Source organism: Sminthopsis crassicaudata, chromosome 3 (assembly GCF_048593235.1).
Source record: "Sminthopsis crassicaudata isolate SCR6 chromosome 3, ASM4859323v1, whole genome shotgun sequence".
Taxonomy (NCBI): Eukaryota; Metazoa; Chordata; class Mammalia; order Dasyuromorphia; family Dasyuridae; genus Sminthopsis; species Sminthopsis crassicaudata.
Genome location: NC_133619.1, coordinates 62,910,601 through 62,926,952, shown reverse-complemented (window position 1 = coordinate 62,926,952; position 16,352 = coordinate 62,910,601). Strand labels below are relative to the sequence as shown.

Sequence of the window (16,352 nt, the reverse complement as noted above, 5' to 3'; positions counted from 1 at the left end):
CCAAAACATGCTTCACATTCTTCATATTTCTGTCAGGAACTTCACTTATATTTCTCTACAGCAGAAATTTCTTTTTTCTTTTCTTTCCTTTTCTCCTTTCTTTCCTTCCTTCCTTCCTTCTTTCCTTTTCTCCTTTTTTTCTTTCTTTCCTTTTCTCCTTTCTTTCTTTCTTTCCTTTTCTCCTTTTTTTCTTTCTTTCCTTTTCTCCTTTCTTCCTTTCTTTCCTTTTCTCCTTTCCTTTCCTTTCCTTTCCTTTCCTTTCCTTTCCTTTCCTTTCCTTTCCTTTCCTTTCCTTTCCTTTCCTTTCCTTTCCTTTCCTTTCCTTTCCTTTCCTTTCCTTTCCTTTCCTTTCCTTTCCTTTCCTTTCCTTTCCTTTCCTTTCCTTTCCTTTTCCTTTTCCTTTTCCTTTTCCTTTTCCTTTTCCTTTTCCTTTTCCTTTCTTTTCTTTCCTTTCTTTTTCTTTCTCTGAGGAAATTGGGGTTAAGTCACTTGCCCTGGCAAGTCACACAGCTGGGAAGTGTTAAGTGTCTGAGGTCCTCCTGACTTCTGGGTTAGTGCACTATCTATTGTACTAACTAGCCACCACTACAACACAAATTTCTTAACAATGAGAATGGAGATATACATACATACATATATGTATGTATATATTCCTGTACTTTGTTAGTGCAGCCAATCAGAATAAAGTATTTTTTTGATTTTGTTGCTTTCCTATATAAGTCATTTTATAAACTCTAATTGTGTTTATACTGAAATATCTCTCTTTTTGGATCTCCCTTGCATTACTAGTAAGAAAAATATCTGCTGACTAATGATTACATGCTGAAGTTTTTTTTTTTTTTTTTTTCAGCTGTCACAATATACTCTTTGATTGAAGCTTGGCTTCTTCAATAATTATTCTAAGGAACCATCTGAGCCTAATTTCCCAAGAGTCCTTGTGGCCTTAATTGTGGAGATAATTTTCCTTGGAGCCTGTCTTTATTGTATCAGTTTCTTTTTGTGTCTGAATCTCTGTCTTTTTATCTTTGAAGCTACTGTTTTCTTTTGCGAAAATCCTTAGCTTCATGTTTGAAGGATGCCTTCTACCCTCACTCCTTTATGGCAAATGACAGCCATTTCCTGTCCAGTGATCGTTCTCATCTAGTTCAGGTTACAGGTCTCACCCATTTGTCCTGAGTTCTCTTTAGTGACTCATTGCTTCCTTACAACATCAGAATTATTTTATACGTATATGAAATAGTCATAACAGGCTATTTTTACCAATACTCTTCAAGGAGCAGTGAAAGGAAGGTGGGAAATGATTCAGAATACTCTGCTCACTTCCAGAAGAAACAATGGGAATCAAATCACTAGAAAATGAATCAGGGCCTTCATTTCCTCTCTTTCTCCTAAATCCTTTCTTTGTTATTTTGTTGTCTCCCTTTCTCTTATAGATATTTTGCACTCAGTTATTCCCCCTGTCCCAGGGTAGGGAGGACCCCATCTTTCTTGATACTTTTTTTCCTGGATCTACCTGATACTTTTGTGTTCAGACTGTGACTCGGTCATTCTAGAGGAGGGGAAGGGTGTGTGTCTCTTCCTATTCAAGACATTACAATATCAGGCAACTAGGGACACCCTGATCTGGCTGTCCTGGAATAAGATCCTGGGCTTTCAGCTTTAATTAAAAAGAGCTTCCCTGGCACTGAGGTGAGTTTGAAGTTGGGACCATATTGAAGCAGGCAACAAAGGATGAAACTGAGAAAAGAAAGTACAGAAGTAGGGAAGGGAGAGAGAAAAATGGTTGTTTGATTAAGGGGGGCCTAGGAATTGGGAGGAAAGTCACCTAAGATCTCCCTATACTTTTAAGAGGTTTGGGAATGTTCTAAGATTCAAAAATTTTACAGCATTACTGGGAATTGACTTTTTATGTTGGAAAAGAGTTTGTCTTTCTTCTAAAAATGCTTTCTAATTACCCAGATGTAATTCAGCCTACTATCTTCCCCCTGTTTAATTATGAGCCCAACTCATCCTGTACTTGAAGTGTCTTTCTTTGATATATGTTCTCTCTTACTGGGCTGGCTATCCAATTGTATGTCCCAATTTACAGAGTAGTAAGGCAGCATAGCTGTACCATTAGTTAGATACCCCAAAAAAATTGTATTAGAAGGTGATACAACATTAAAAATATTCAAAACGTTTTCTCAAGAGGGCAGCAATCAAAAGAATTGGGGAGGTGGGGGAATCACATATGCTTTTGTTACCTAAAAAAGGAAAATGAAGAAAGGACAATAACTACTAAATCCTAGTCTATTTTTTTAATACGATTTATATGTAACTGGAAAAAATGCTATTTTGAAAAGAAATATAGGATTGAATAGTGGTTTTTAATGGACTGAAAGATTAATATGTGAGAAGTGTTATATGGGAATCAAAAAGCAAATGTGATGTTGGGCTATTTTAAGACAAATATAGCTTCCAAGAATAAGGAGGCGATAAATTCTTAACAATGGATTTCAATGGCTCCCTTTACTTGGTTGAGGAAAAATTACAGCTTAATTTCTTTAATCTTTAACTAAAATTTAGCTTTTCCTTCAATTACAAATGTAGGACAGAAATATTATTTGAGGAGGGGTATGCAGGTTTCACCAGATGATTAAAGGGGTCCATGAAACAAAATAAATTCAATGACCCTTGACTCATACTCCATCTCAATTGAACATATCTATCATAGGTACCAGAGCTTAAAGAGAACATTGTAAGTAGGATAGCATCTAGAGGGAGAAAACCAGGGCAAGGAAATGCCTTGAACCCTTGTCATATGATGGATGTTTGAAAGAACTAGGAATGTTTAATCTGAAGAAGAAAAGACTTGAGAGGATATAATAGCAATCTTCTTTGAGCCTCAGCTTTTTTCATCTATAAAATAAGGGTAATATAATCTACATCACAGGTTTGTTGCATACATTAAATTAAATAAGATATTATATAGGACATAAAACACTTTGCAAACTCTAAAAAATATCAATTATATAAAGAATATTTGGCTGTCCCATGTAAGAAGAATTAAATTTATTTTGTTTGGACCACAGAAGGCATAAGTAGAAGTTATGTGTAGAAGTTGCAAAGAGGCAATTTTACATTTAATGTCAGATGGAAAAACAACAAAACAACTTTGCAATTACAGCTGTCCAAAAGTGGAATAAATTGCTCCAGGATGTGATTGAATCTACATTATTAAATGTCTTCAAGTAAAGGCTGCATGATCACTTACCTACTATATTATTGTATTGGATGTTAATGTATGGTATGGGTCAGATTCAGTGGCAGCTGGAATCCCATTCAACTTTAAAATGCTGTGGTTCTGTGATTTTCTCATTTCTTTTCTTAGGTAAAACTCGGTCATGATAATTACAAAACATTCAGTTTCATTGTATTTTTTTTTCACTTACATTGTTGTCACCTTTGTGCATATTGTCTTCCTGGTTCTGCTTGTTTTACTGTGCATTAGTTCATGTAAGTCTTCCCTTATTGCTCTGAATTCTTTGCTTATTGTTTTGTATTCCTCAAGCAGCTAGATGGTGCAGTAGTTAGAATGTGGGACCTGAAATCAGGAAGACCTGAGTTCTAATTATGCTTCAGACACTTATTAGGTATATAACTCTGGGCAAGTCACTTAACCCTGTTACCTCAGTTTCCTCATCTGTAAAATGAGTTGGAGGAAAAAAAAAAAAGGCAAACCCATGCTAATATCTTTGCCAAGAAAACCCCAATTGGGGTCACAAAGAGTTGGATATGAGGGAACAACAGAATATCTTAATTAAGGGATACTCACTTGGTTTCCCGTTCTCTCTGTAGCAAGGGCCATTTTATGGATAGCATGCATTCACAGGCTTTGTTTCCCTGTAGCTTCTGTCTCAGTACTAAAGAATTTGTGCTTTGAAATGAAGAAGCCGTTTTCTTACTGGTTCCTTCCCCTGATGGGAGTAAGGGGAGTGGGGTTTATTTTTAAACTATTAGCCACTGTTCCAGAATGAATCATTCATTCAGTAGATCGTAAAGGGAGACTACTTTTATCTTTTTTTTTTTTCTTCCTGACTCTAGAAAGTTAGTATGAAATTGTCTTTGTTATTCTCTGTGAAGGTGGGAGAAGGCCTCCTCTTAACCCTCAGCATTGATGTTTTCACATCAGTGAACTTGAGCCTGACCTTCAGGCCCCTGGGTGCCTCTTCTATCTAGTGTTTTTTTTTTTTTGAGCACAGGGTACCTGACATGGATGTTTGTGGCCCTGCAGCCCTCATGTGAAGCTGAATAGGAGCAAAAGGAGCTTTCTGCAACTATAGTTCTTCTTTTTTGGAGGGTTAAGTGACATGCCCAGGGTCACACAGATAAATAGCACTCTTCAGCACTGATCACTGATAGGAAGAGGAATAAAGCCATAGTCTCACTTGTCAAGAAATGTAGACTCAGAAATTGATACTTAGAACCTAATAGAAATTTCTGCTCATTCTCCACTGCCTGAACAATTCTCAAGCTTCACATCTTCTGGTAAGCCAGATGAGGGATTGGGGTCATCTTCTAATTCATGGTAATCTTCTATGAGAATGGTATCATTTCAGAAAACTCCCACTATCAGTTCTAACCAAGAGACTCAAAATCTCATGGCTTTTTGGATTCACAAGGAAATCTTTGAAGCTGAAAACATTCATTTCAGGATCACTGTTTAATCACCTATATTCAAAGAGAGACACACAGAGTTGAAAGGGCAGCTAGAACCTCAAGATCCCAACTCAAGCTCACTTAGGAAAATATATACTCTGGCTTTCTAGCATTTGAGCATTCAAAAAATAGGTGGGGGATTGGAAAGAGAAGTACCCCTCACGAGAAGTCAAAGAAAGAGCCTCCCAGAGTCCTCACATACTCAGTAGATGGAAGAGAGATCAATAAATAGCATAAGTTGTCTCTTCCTGAGGAGGCGACTCTATTTTGCTCAATGACTTCCCCTCCTTCTGCCACCACAGGGACCAACAAGATTTTGCTGAGTCATTCCAAAACACAAAGTCCTTCAGTGCCAAGCCAGAGCACAAGTGGCCTGCCAGAAGCAGCCGGGGAAACTCAGCTCAGCTTCACATATGCTCCATGACTCATGCTCATGGATCATGTCAGAGCATGTGAGAGTGGGTCAGACTTCGTAATGACCTATATTATATTGTTTGTTATCTACATAGTTTATTTTGACATCTATTGATTATTTGTATAGTATTCCTATTTAACCTTTCATGAGAATTTCCTGTTTCCCAAATTAGACATTACAAGGTCCTGAGATAGAAATACTGTACCAACCTCATTTTATATCAGTATTTAGCCCGTAATCTTCACATAGTGGGTGTTTGATAAATATTGTTGATGTTGTTGATGATGGTGGTAGTGAATGGTGGAAGAGAGACATTGATTTTAGATTATGTTTACCCTAGCCTTCACTATGCAGAAAGAGTGAGGAGCCACTGAAAGGGTTTTTTTTAGGGAGGTGGAGTGGAGTTTAGATAGGAGGGTAACATGGTTAGATCTGTGCATTACCATGGTTTTATTTGCAGTCTCTGAAAAAGGCATTAGAGTGGTGACAGGCAGAAAGCTTTTCAAACAGACTAAGTGAGAAGTGATGAGGGCCCAGACTAGAATGGTAGCAGTGGAGGGTGGAGAGAGGAGAATGCATGTGAAAAATGTTGTGTTGATAGAATTGACAGGGCTTGGCAACTGATGGGGATGAAGGGAAAGTGTCTGATGAAGTCAAAATTTTGGCCCTGAGACGAGAAAGAAGCTTATGCATGCTACAATAGAAAGGGAGAAGGTGAGAGGTTTAGGAAATTGTTTGGTCTGGGATCTGTTGAGATGGAGGTGACAGTATGATAGGAAGGCAGATATGTACTGCCAGCAGCTGGAGGTATAGGATTATCGTGTTCTGAGAAGTGCTTGGGGCTGGGCTGGGCTGGATGCATAGATTTTTAGAGTCATGTGCACAGAGGTGACAATTGAATCCATGGAAACAGGATGAGATCACCAAGAAAAAGAGTGGAGAGAGAGCAAACCTAGTACAGAGCTTTGGGGGACACCCACACTTAGGGGGAAGGAAGAAGATGGTAAACCAATAAAGGAAATTGAAAGAAGCCGAGAAAGGAGGTAGGAGAAAATTTGAGAGAGAAGAAGCCCAAGGTGTATAGAAAATTCAGTAGGAGAGGGTGGGTAAGATTAAATGTTCCAGAAAAGTGGAGGAGCTGAGACAGACAAAATCTAACTATTCTTTCTTTTTTAAAAAGCTATATAGTGCTTATATCCTTACCTTGACAGTTGGCGTATAACTTCAATAAGCTCCTACAGAGTGCTAAGTGTTGTGCCCAACATGGGGATAAAAAGCCAAAATGAAAACCATTCCTGCCCTCAAAGAACTTACATTCTATTGGAGAGATACATCTAAGTCCATACAAGATTATCTGAGGAGAGTGAGCACAAATGATTCAGCTGTAGGTGTAGCTTGAGTTGAGTTTTGAAGAAAGGCAAAGATCAGAAGAACTGGTGAATATGGGTGAATTATTCAGGGAGATAGGTCACTGCTTGTAAAAGGACAGGATGAAATTCTGAGTTTGAGGAAAACCACATCGGCTAGTTTAACTGAAACTTAGAGCTCACAGAAAGGAGGAATTAGAAATAAGTTGGAAAGGTTGGCTGGAGTCAGATTATGAAGGGCCTTTCCTACTAAGCATGAGAGCTTGTAATTTATCCTAGAGACACTAGGGAGCCACAGAAGATTCTCACAGGGGAGTGACCTGGTCAATCCCACATTTTGGAAAGATAATTTTGGCAGATGTTTGGAGGATAGATTATTGAGATCAAGATCAGAATCAGGGAATACAAGTAGTAAGTTTTTTTTTTATAACAGTATGGCATGCTTTACTAATATTACTTCTATTTTCCTCACTTCAACTCTGGAAGGAGATGTGCGGTTACATCCCCATTTTATAGATGAGGAAACTAAGGCAGAAGTTAAGTGAAGTGCCCATGATTACATAGCTAGTGAGTGTCTGGGTATGGATTTGAACTTGGATTTCTTGATTTTAAGATCAGTGCTCTTTTCATGGTGTAGTCTAGCTTTCTCTGCAGTATTGCATTACTCTAGCCAAAAAACCAGACTAAGATGATGGTGAATATAAAGAAGGAAAGAGATATGAAAAAAATGGGGCGGGGGAGTTTGGAACTGCTGACTTTCACAGCTCATTGAGCATAGGGACATTAAGGATAGGAAAGACTATGATAGAGGTGACTGAAAGGGATAGATGTCCTAAGCTGAGGCAAGGGAGGCAGTTGGGGATGGGGATAGATAATGAGTTCCATTTAGGGTATGTTGACTTTGAGATGACTGTGGGACACCTACAGGGAGATGTCCAATAGATAATTTATGATGCTTAACTAGAGCTCCAGGGACAGATTACTGCTGGATATATAGGTCTGAAAGTCATTTGCCTAGAGATGCTAATTGAACCCAAGGGATCTGATGACATCAGTAAAAAAAAAAAGTGTAGAGAATGGAAAAGAGATCAAGCCTTCAGAGACATTTAAGCTTAGGGGACAGGACCTTGAGGACCCAGACCATATCTAATATTCTTCTGTCTTCCTCAGTTTCCAGTGTAGAAATATTTGACTGAGGACATCTATAGATGAAAGTAAGCAGAGGATGAAATCAAATCTCTGCACTTGCATTCAGAAGTGAAACCTGGTGATTCTCAATTGGGAGGGAATATAGAAGGGATAAATTTGAGGGGAAAACAAGGAATTTAGTAAAGGTCGATTCTAATCTCCCTTGAGAAGCTCTCCTCCCAGTATCTGCTACAGCCTGGATAAATTAAGCTCCTTGAGAGGAGGTTATTTAGATGTTGTTGTTTTTAATCTGGGTATTCCCCACACTTAGCACAATGCCTGGCACTCCATGAATGCTTGTAAAATCAATTTGAATATTAATGCTTCGTATGTTTGAAAATGTATAACATATCAAATTATAGAGAGAGGGAAGGTGAGGGAAAGAGGGAGAGGGAAAATTTGGAATTTAAAGAAAAGAATGAATGTTAGACATTATCTTTACATGCAACTAGGGAAAAATAAAATATTCTTTGAAAATCAGTTTGAATGGAAGGCACTGGTATAGTGAAAAGAAATCAATGGACCATGGCTGATGCGGAAATTTGTTTTGTACGACTGTACATCTTTGTAATGGAGTTTATTTTTCTTGCCTTCTCAATGAGTGGGGGAGGGCGGGAGAGGGAGATAATTTGGAACTGCAGAGAAGATAAATCTAGAGCCGAGCGGGGGAGGGGGGAGGAGGAGAGGGAAGGGACTTCTGGGTTCGGAAACGGGAGATCTGGGTTAAAATTCCATTTCTTCGGAGCTGTGAGACTTAGTAATGGTAAATTTTTAATAGATGTTTATTCTCCGAATCGGGGCGTCTAGGTTCGAATCCCAGCTTTTGCTGGGTGCAAGTCAGCGAGCGTCCGCTCCTCCTGTTTCAGGAGGCCCTTTTTCCAGCTCCAGAGCCGGGTCCCGGTTTTATGTTTGTGGGGTGGTGCGCCCACCGCCGTGTGAGCGGCGGGCGTCCGGGGAGGGCCCTTGCCCCATGGCACGCAATGAATACCAGAGGGAGATTGGCACCTTGTTTGTGCCAGCCTGTTTGCTGGCTGGCTTCTGTTTTAGAGAGTGCGTCATCCCTGGAGCGTGTCTGTCTCTGCCTAGGCCTGTCGGTCCCGTTGCCGGTGTCGTCATGGTACGAGCCCAAAATAGCTCGGGCTCCGCCTCCACCTCGGAGCGGCCGGGCCGCCCGCCCTTCTTCCCTTCGACCCCACCTCCCTTCTCGGAGCCGGGCCCGGAGCCAGCGCTTCTCAGTCTAGTATTTTCCCTGACTCGGGCGCATGCTCGGGCCCCTTCACTCCACAAACGCTGGGCCGAGCTGCGCAGTTCGGGAGCCAGAGCCGGAGCGCAGGCAGCCAGTGTTAGCAGTTCCCTAGCCAGGGGGCGGGGGGCGGGGCTCCGCCGCGCTGGAGGGCCGGCCTGGGCGGGGGGCTGGAGGAGCTTGGGCTGGGGAGGAGGGGCCGCTCTGTCTCCTAGGGGAGGGGGCTGCTGGGAGCGAGCGCAGGAGCTGCTATAGGGCTAGCTGGGCCTGAGCCGGGCTATGGGCAGCAGCAGCCGGGGCGGGCTCGAGCTCCTCGGAGAGGAGGGCTGCTGTGAATGCCTTGCCCTGAAACCAGCGAGTGAGGCTTGAGCTGCCCGGCTGCTTGGGAGCTTTCCCTGGAGGAATATGTTCCTCTCCATCACTCGGGGAAGTCCTAGTCTCTTACTGACACATTCCTCTTCCGCAGCCTCATTAGGGACAGATAGACAGACGGGGCTGCTATGGCATCCTACTACGAGATCCTGGATGTGCCTTCAAATGCCTCCCCTGATGACATCAAGAAGGCGTAAGTGCCCCCATCCCTGGGCAACTGTAAAGCTTCTCCCATTCCCAGGAAACTTCCTCCTGGCAAGCCAGCGCCAGTGGGTGTGCCTGCCGGCAGCAACCAGAGAACCAAGCCTTATGAAAGACTTTTACAAGTCCCGTGAGGAAGCAACGTGAGAAAGCTAGGGCAAAAGGAAGATGTCATAGAGTGAAAAAAAAAAAGTACCTGATTTGGAGGCAGAGTCCTGGGTTCTAATTTAAACTATTAATTACTAATAGCGGAATGATCTTGGACAAGTGAGCGCCATCTTTCTAACCTGAGGGGACTGGACAAGACGATCTAAGTGTCTTCCCATTTGAAGGCTCTGGTCTTGTGAAAATGCTTGTGTAGCTTGCCCTGCAGGTTCCCTTCCTGAACCCAGTCCCATTAGGTCTGTTTTCTCCCTGTGTTGGAGATGTCCCTGGGCAACCTGCTTTCCGACTTAGGGACCCTGATTATTATCATGGACTGGGTAAAACTGGAGCTGAGGTGGAAGAGAAGATACTTAGGGGATATGGAGAAAACCCTTGTCTCTGTGCCCTCGATGGCCACTGCGAGTATGCATAAGGATTCCTGGTACTTCTGGGGAGATTCCTTGGCTGCTCTTCCCTTAGTCCATTTACTCAGCACCTCCCTCATCCAGGGCTTTGAGCAAGGTTGGAGGGGGTAGGGCAGAGTAGGGCATAAAACACATTCCCTGCCCTCCAGAAGTTTACACTCTACTTGGGCAAATGGAATCTATTAACAGAGTAATAACAAATGTGGCAAATCTCTCCCGTATCTTTGCCAAGAAAAGCCCAAATGGTGTCATGAAGAGACAGACATCACTAAAAGGACTCCACAATGACTCAATGATGACAATGGCAACAAAAAATAAGGCACAGATAGAACAGTGGTGATGAATTGCCTAGTAGGACTCCTGGAGAATGAAATGGGAGGCAAAATTTTTCCCCCAGCTTTGTGCTTCCCTTTTAATCTTGTTTGTGTTGCTTTTGTATGTGTAAAACTTTTAAAGTTAATGTAATCAAAGTTGTCCATTTTACCTTTCATAATGTTCTCTAGTTTCTTTGGTCACAAATTCCTCCCTTCTCCAAAGATCTGATAGATAAACTATCCCTTGCACTCCTAATTTGCTTTACCCTCAAAATCATGTACCCATTTCAGTCTTATTTTGGTATGGGGTGGGAGATGTAGGTCTATATCATGTTTCTGACATTATTTTCTAATTTCCCAGCGATTTTTGTGAAAGAGTGAGTTCTTATGGGAGGCAATCTTGGGCAAATACTAGCGACAAGGAGGGGATGGGGAGACTTGAGTCTCAGGAAGGCCCCTCTCACAATGCCCTCCGTTCTCCCTTCTAGTTACAGAAAGAAGGCACTACAGTGGCATCCAGACAAGAATCCTGACAACAAGGAATTTGCAGAGCAGAAGTTTAAGGAAGTGGCAGAGGCCTATGAAGTGCTGTCTGATGGTGAGGGGTCTGAAGCCTGGTTCACTTCAGAGTCTAATTTTCATCTCTATTACCCCTTCCAATATAGACTTCTTTTTTTTCCTTGTCTGTTGTCTTTCAACTTTCAGGTCTTCCTAGGATAATGTGTGTTCTGCTTCCCCTCTGAAGAGAACTTCTGGAATTTTCTTTTAATTTTAATTTTTATCCATTCATTCGTTTTTGCATTTATCTAAGGGGACTTCAGGGATTTTCTTTTGGCTTTAATCTTCATTCATTTATTCATTTTTACAGTTCTCTCTCTTACCCACTGATTCTATATCCGAGGCAATCCCAGTAGGGACAACATCAACAAGCTGGTCCTAGGACTGTGGCAGCCAGGGGAGGGAATGGAAAAACATGGCTGTGTTGTTGGCTCAGTGAGTGGGAAGAGCTGACATTCACTTTTTTTTTTTAGAGCGTAAACGGAACCTCTATGACCGCTATGGCAAAGATGGACTGTCTGGGGCTGGTAGGTAGAGTTGGGATAGAGGAAGATGCATATATGAAATGGTGACTTCTTGGTGGGTTGGGGGGTGAGGTGGGAACAGTGCTTACCTTGGGAGCAAGTATATACATCCTCCATACAACATTCTACCTGGAGCAGAGGGCCATATATTTGTCCTGTCCTATCCCCACTTCCCAGCAGCAGGTTCAGAATCTCCATGGGCTGGATCTGGTGGATTCACCTTCACTTTTCGAAACCCTGAAGACGTCTTCAGGGAATTTTTTGGGAGCCAAGATCCTTTTGCTGACTTTTTTGGTGAGTAGGTGATGGGATAGCCCTCTTCCGTTCTGGTGAGGTTTAAAACTAGAAGGGGGAGTGAGAAGACTCGAGTCCTTGAGGCAAAAGCAATTTTCAGGAATGAGCTCCAAAGCGGGGAAAGAGGAGCATATCTTTGAAATGTCTCAGGCAGAAGTCCTCAGAAAAGAAAGGGAAGGGAAGAGTGACCTTGGTAAGAGTCTTTCCCTCCTTCTGTCCATTCAATGCTTATGGAGTTGTTTGCCGTTTGCAGATGACCTGGGCCCTGGTCACGGCATGCTGCATGCCAGAGCCTTTTTTGGTTTTGGGTCTCCCTTCTCTGGCCACCCAGGTAAATATTGCAGTTTTCTTACATTCCAGTCCCTAAATTCCATGATCCTTTAATTCTTAATCTTTGATCCATCCTTCTGCTTGCTTTCCAATATTTGCTCAATTGATCTGTATTGCCCCAGCCTACTACTTCTCTCTAGTTCCTGAAGCCTTCTCTCAGTCAGGAGGTCTCAGGAGGAATCCTTATTTAGTCCAATACAATACAAATACAAATTGATTCCTAATCCACTCTTGTCTTTGCTGCTTCCTCCAACCATTGGATGAGTCTATTTTTCTCCTCCTTTCCCCTCACCTCTGTAGCCTTTGCTTCAGCCTTTTCCTTCAGTCCTGGGGCCCATTCCCTACGTTCTGTGACCACCTCTACAGCCTTTGTTGATGGCCATCGAGTCACAACTCGAAGGTAGGACTCCTTGTAGGTATGATGTGGAAAAAGTACTTGGACATGGATTGAGAGAGTCTATACTTAGCTTTTCATTTACCATATATAGTCCTTGTGTGACTTGGGGATCATTTCATTTTTATAATGAAAGTGTTGGATTGGAGGATCTTTGAAGTCCCATCTGGGGCCTGATTCTAAGTCTGGGGAGAGGGAGATGTGGGCAGAGGAGTTTGGAGATTGTTGGTGAGCAGGGTACAAGCCAGCAAAAGTAACTGTGTCATCTGTTACAGAATCAGGGAGAATGGAGAGGAACGGGTGGAGGTTGAGGAGGATGGGCAGCTGAAGTCGGTCCTTGTCAATGGTAAGAGAAAGCATGATCTTGCAGCTCCTAGATGGGAATTCCTAGCTTCCATTCCTCTTTCTGGGCGAAATTGTCCTCTGGTTTATTCATAGGGCAGGAGTTAAAGGGCTGGGCATGGGAAGGACTCTGAGAAGGTACCATCTACTTGCAGGAGTTCTCTGGTGATAAGGCACAGAGGGGGAAGAGTACAAATGTACACATGAGGGGAAATAGGTGAGGATCTATGGCAGGTACCGGCCTGGAGGTTGGGCAGATCTTTGATTATCTCCCACAGGAATCCCCGATGACCTGGCTCTGGGGTTGGAACTGAGTCGCCGAGAGCAGCTGCAGCTGACCAGACAATTTCCTGGACCTCTGCCCAAGCCATTCCATGCCGTGACCCTCTCGGACAGTGAACCCTCCGATGAAGATGAGGACATGCAGCTGGCCATGGCCTATAGCCTGTCTGAGAAGGAGGAATCAGAGAAGAAGAAGAAGGAGGCAGCAGTGGATAAGAAGGAAGCAGCAGCAGCAGCAATGGATAAGAAGGAGGCGGCAGCAGCAGCAGTGGATAAGAAGGACGCAGCAGCAGCAGCAGAGAAGAAGGAGGTAGCATCAGTGGAGAAGAAGGAGGCAGCATCAGTGGAGAAGAAGAAGGAGGCTACACCTGTAGCTGGGCGGATGGGCACTCAGCAGCCGCACCCGAATCCTGGGAACCGGGCCCAGACAACTACAGCTCCAGCTGAGAAGAAGGTCATGGGTGGGCGGTTGGCCGGCCAACAACCGAAGACTCCGGACAACCGGGCGGCCCATGGAGCTGGGAACCGGGCCCAGACGCCTACAGCTCCAGCTGAGAAGAAGGCCACAGGAGGCTGGCGGGCCGGCCAGTGGCAGAAAAATCCGGAGACCCGGGCCCAGGAGGCTGAGAAAAAGTCTCCAGGTGGCCGGCGGGGCCGTCCACAGCAGAAGAGCCCTGAGACCCGGTCCCATGAGTCCACTGAGAAAAAGTCTCCAGGTGGGCAGCGGGACCATCAGTGGTGGGGACACCCTGAGACGTGGGCCCAGCATCCAGGGGTGGGGGTGACTCAAGAAGGGGCCCAGAGAGTGGCCAGCCAGTCCAGCCTGGCTTCTGAGGATAAGGCATCTCGCTGTGCCATCCTCTGAAGACCAGAACCCACTCGCCTTAAGCCCGCTTCCTGGGAGGGTCTCCTCTTCAGCCAGAGCTTGGTCCATAGCCCTAACACTGTCCAAGCTCCACCTCAGCTCCATGACCCCTTGGGCGATGCTTCTTAACCATTAGCCCCAATTCGGGCTTGAATCTGCTATGGGCATGGGGATTGCTACTGCTGCTGCTACAAGATGTGGTTCTTTGGCTTATGTCCAGCCCAGAGCAGTCAGGCTTGGTCAGTGGGACCTGGGCCTAGTGACTGGACAGGGAAAGGTTCATCAGGAAGGTGGTTACCCTTGAGCAGGGGTTAGTGGGTGCCTTGGGGAACAGAACCTGAGGGCAGCGGAATGGGCTGGTTTTATAGAGATGGAATTCTGCCCTGGGACTCATTCCATCACATAATGGGGTCTGCAGGGAAGGGCTCTGCCTGGAGTCACTCCGGATCCTGTCTTGGGTGGTCTGGGAGAGTTTATCCTAGAGCGGTGGTGAAGGGTGACCTGGGTATCTACCTTTGTTCCTCTTACACAGTTCTAAAGCGTCCGCCACATGGGTGAGGGGCAGTGATGAGATCTGACTATCTCTGTTGCTTCCCTCCTACAATTCCTCCAAGCTGTCCCTGCTGCTTCTCCTTCCTCGACACCTCTCTCTTCCCCCCTTTCCTGCTGGCTGGCTGGCTAAGATGCCCTTCCCTCTCCCTCTTCCCCAACAAGGCTTTGGTGCTAAATGAGGAAGAAGCTGGAAGGGCCGAGGGTCTCCAGGGTAGGTAGGCTGAGGTGGCTAAGGAGTTCCTTCAGTAGCCCCGACACTTTAACCCAGCTCCCATCCTTTCCTTCTTTTTTGAGCTGTTCCTATCCCCCGTTGGGCTTTTGGACTGGTTGGAAAATGGGGTGCCCAGGAGAGAGGGGGATGGTACCGGGTAAGGGATGACCCCCAGACTTGGCCCATATGGGGACTGTGAATTCCCTCCCCTCATCTGAACCCCAAGGTTCTAGGGGAGCCCCTGCTTGACTGCTGTGATCTGCCCCAGGCTGCTTGGCGCTGACCCTTCTTTCCTGTCACCTCTGCCCTGCTCTCTCCCCAGATGTATTCTGAACTGGATGTCCAGGACCCAGAGCCGCCACAAAACTCCTTCAGGATGTCGCCCTTCCCTGGGTGCAGGGTGGGGGGATTCCCCTCCATTCCTCTCCCCCATCCATGCTGAGCTCTGAGCCGTGGCCTGGATGGTGTGCTTCAGGGGCAGGTGGGCGGTGGGTTAGTAGTAGTAGACTTCCCAAGAGGCCGTGTTCAGGAGCCCTTGGAAACTACATGTCCCATAATGCTATGTACCCCTTCATAGATTGCCTGGGTGAAACTGTAAGTGGTGTGGGAGCAATGCATCTTAGGACATGCAGTTTCCACCAGTACCAGCCACGGGCTGCCTCTCTCCCGTCCTGTGACCACTCAGAGGGATCCTCCCCGGCGTCGTGGAGGTGGAGAGGGTGTGGGGGCCAGGGGAGGGGGAGCCGGGGGGCTGAGCTCCTCCAGCTCTGTCTCCCCTTCGGACTCCGCTGGTTGAGGGGAGGAGGAGTGGAGTCCCTCTGCCGTGGGGGTGGGGCACAGTAACGGGAGGGGGGGCTCCACGCACATGTGCTGGATGGGGTCCGGAGAACAAAGCGGCTCGCAGCCCAGCGCGCTGCCCGGAGGCGGCGGGACCAGCTGACGGAGGAGGAGGAGGCGGCGGCGGCTGGGGAGGGCGCGGGTGGGGCAGCGGGTATTTGCTGGGCGCGGTGAGCAGTTAGGAATGGGGCGCGGAATGGGTAACTGGAGCTGGCTCCGACAGGCAGCGAGGGTGAGATGTGTAGGGACAGCTGGATGGAGCCGGCAAGAGGGCCGGAGGGCACGTGGCGGCTTGCACGGACTCCTCCAGCCTCTGACCCTCTTCCCTCCGGAGGACGCAGCTGGCCGCCCGCTTCTCTCCCCAGTGGAACCCCGCGGAGGTAGGGGTGCAGAAAGCTCGAGCGCTCCACCGTGTCCGCCTCGGGAGGGCCTGCTGGGCCAGTAGGTGTTTAGCGCAGATTCCAGGGTGAAACGCAGGAAATCAATAAACCCGATGATATTTGGAGACCTTTTTGGCTGTTCTCGGAGCCTCCTTTCATTGGCCAGCCCAGGCGAAGATGGCTGGGGAGGTCCAAAGTAGCTCCTCCCCTGTTCGGTCTGATGAACGAAATGTGAAACTCCATGAGAACTGGGCTCTGGGACCTCTCGGTACCATCCGAAACTCTGCCTTGAGTCTAGGCTTGGGGCTGGGTTATCCATCCACTGGCTGATAATGCCATCTGCTCCCCGAACACGGAGTGAGGAAGCATGGTGTAATGAAGAGAGTACAGGGCTTCTGACATTGGGCTCACATTCC

General features: G+C 45.7%; 1 protein-coding gene across 15 annotated transcripts; it reads left to right on the top strand.

The window, feature by feature from the left end:
• The first annotated feature begins 1,020 nt into the window (after nucleotides 1–1,020).
• On the top strand, nucleotides 1,021–16,061 carry DNAJB2 (DnaJ heat shock protein family (Hsp40) member B2). 15 transcript variants are annotated; one of them, XR_012487722.1, is made up of 11 exons: nucleotides 6,069–6,156; nucleotides 9,378–9,476; nucleotides 10,856–10,965; nucleotides 11,399–11,452; nucleotides 11,630–11,743; nucleotides 11,997–12,074; nucleotides 12,374–12,473; nucleotides 12,743–12,813; nucleotides 13,088–13,807; nucleotides 14,489–14,719; nucleotides 15,042–16,061. XR_012487722.1 is itself a non-coding variant. In XM_074298683.1 (11 exons), exons 2-10 carry the CDS (start codon nucleotides 9,412–9,414, stop codon nucleotides 14,685–14,687), a joined length of 1,332 nt encoding a protein of 443 aa, XP_074154784.1. In that variant the 5' UTR covers nucleotides 6,069–6,156; nucleotides 9,378–9,411; the 3' UTR covers nucleotides 14,688–14,719; nucleotides 15,042–16,061. The 15 variants fall into 15 exon arrangements, 11 of the variants coding, with proteins under 11 accessions (XP_074154779.1, XP_074154784.1, XP_074154778.1 ...); XR_012487721.1 differs by having other exon boundaries at nucleotides 11,627–11,743; XM_074298683.1 differs by having other exon boundaries at nucleotides 11,627–11,743; nucleotides 14,671–14,719.
• Nucleotides 16,062–16,352: the final 291 nt, after the last annotated feature.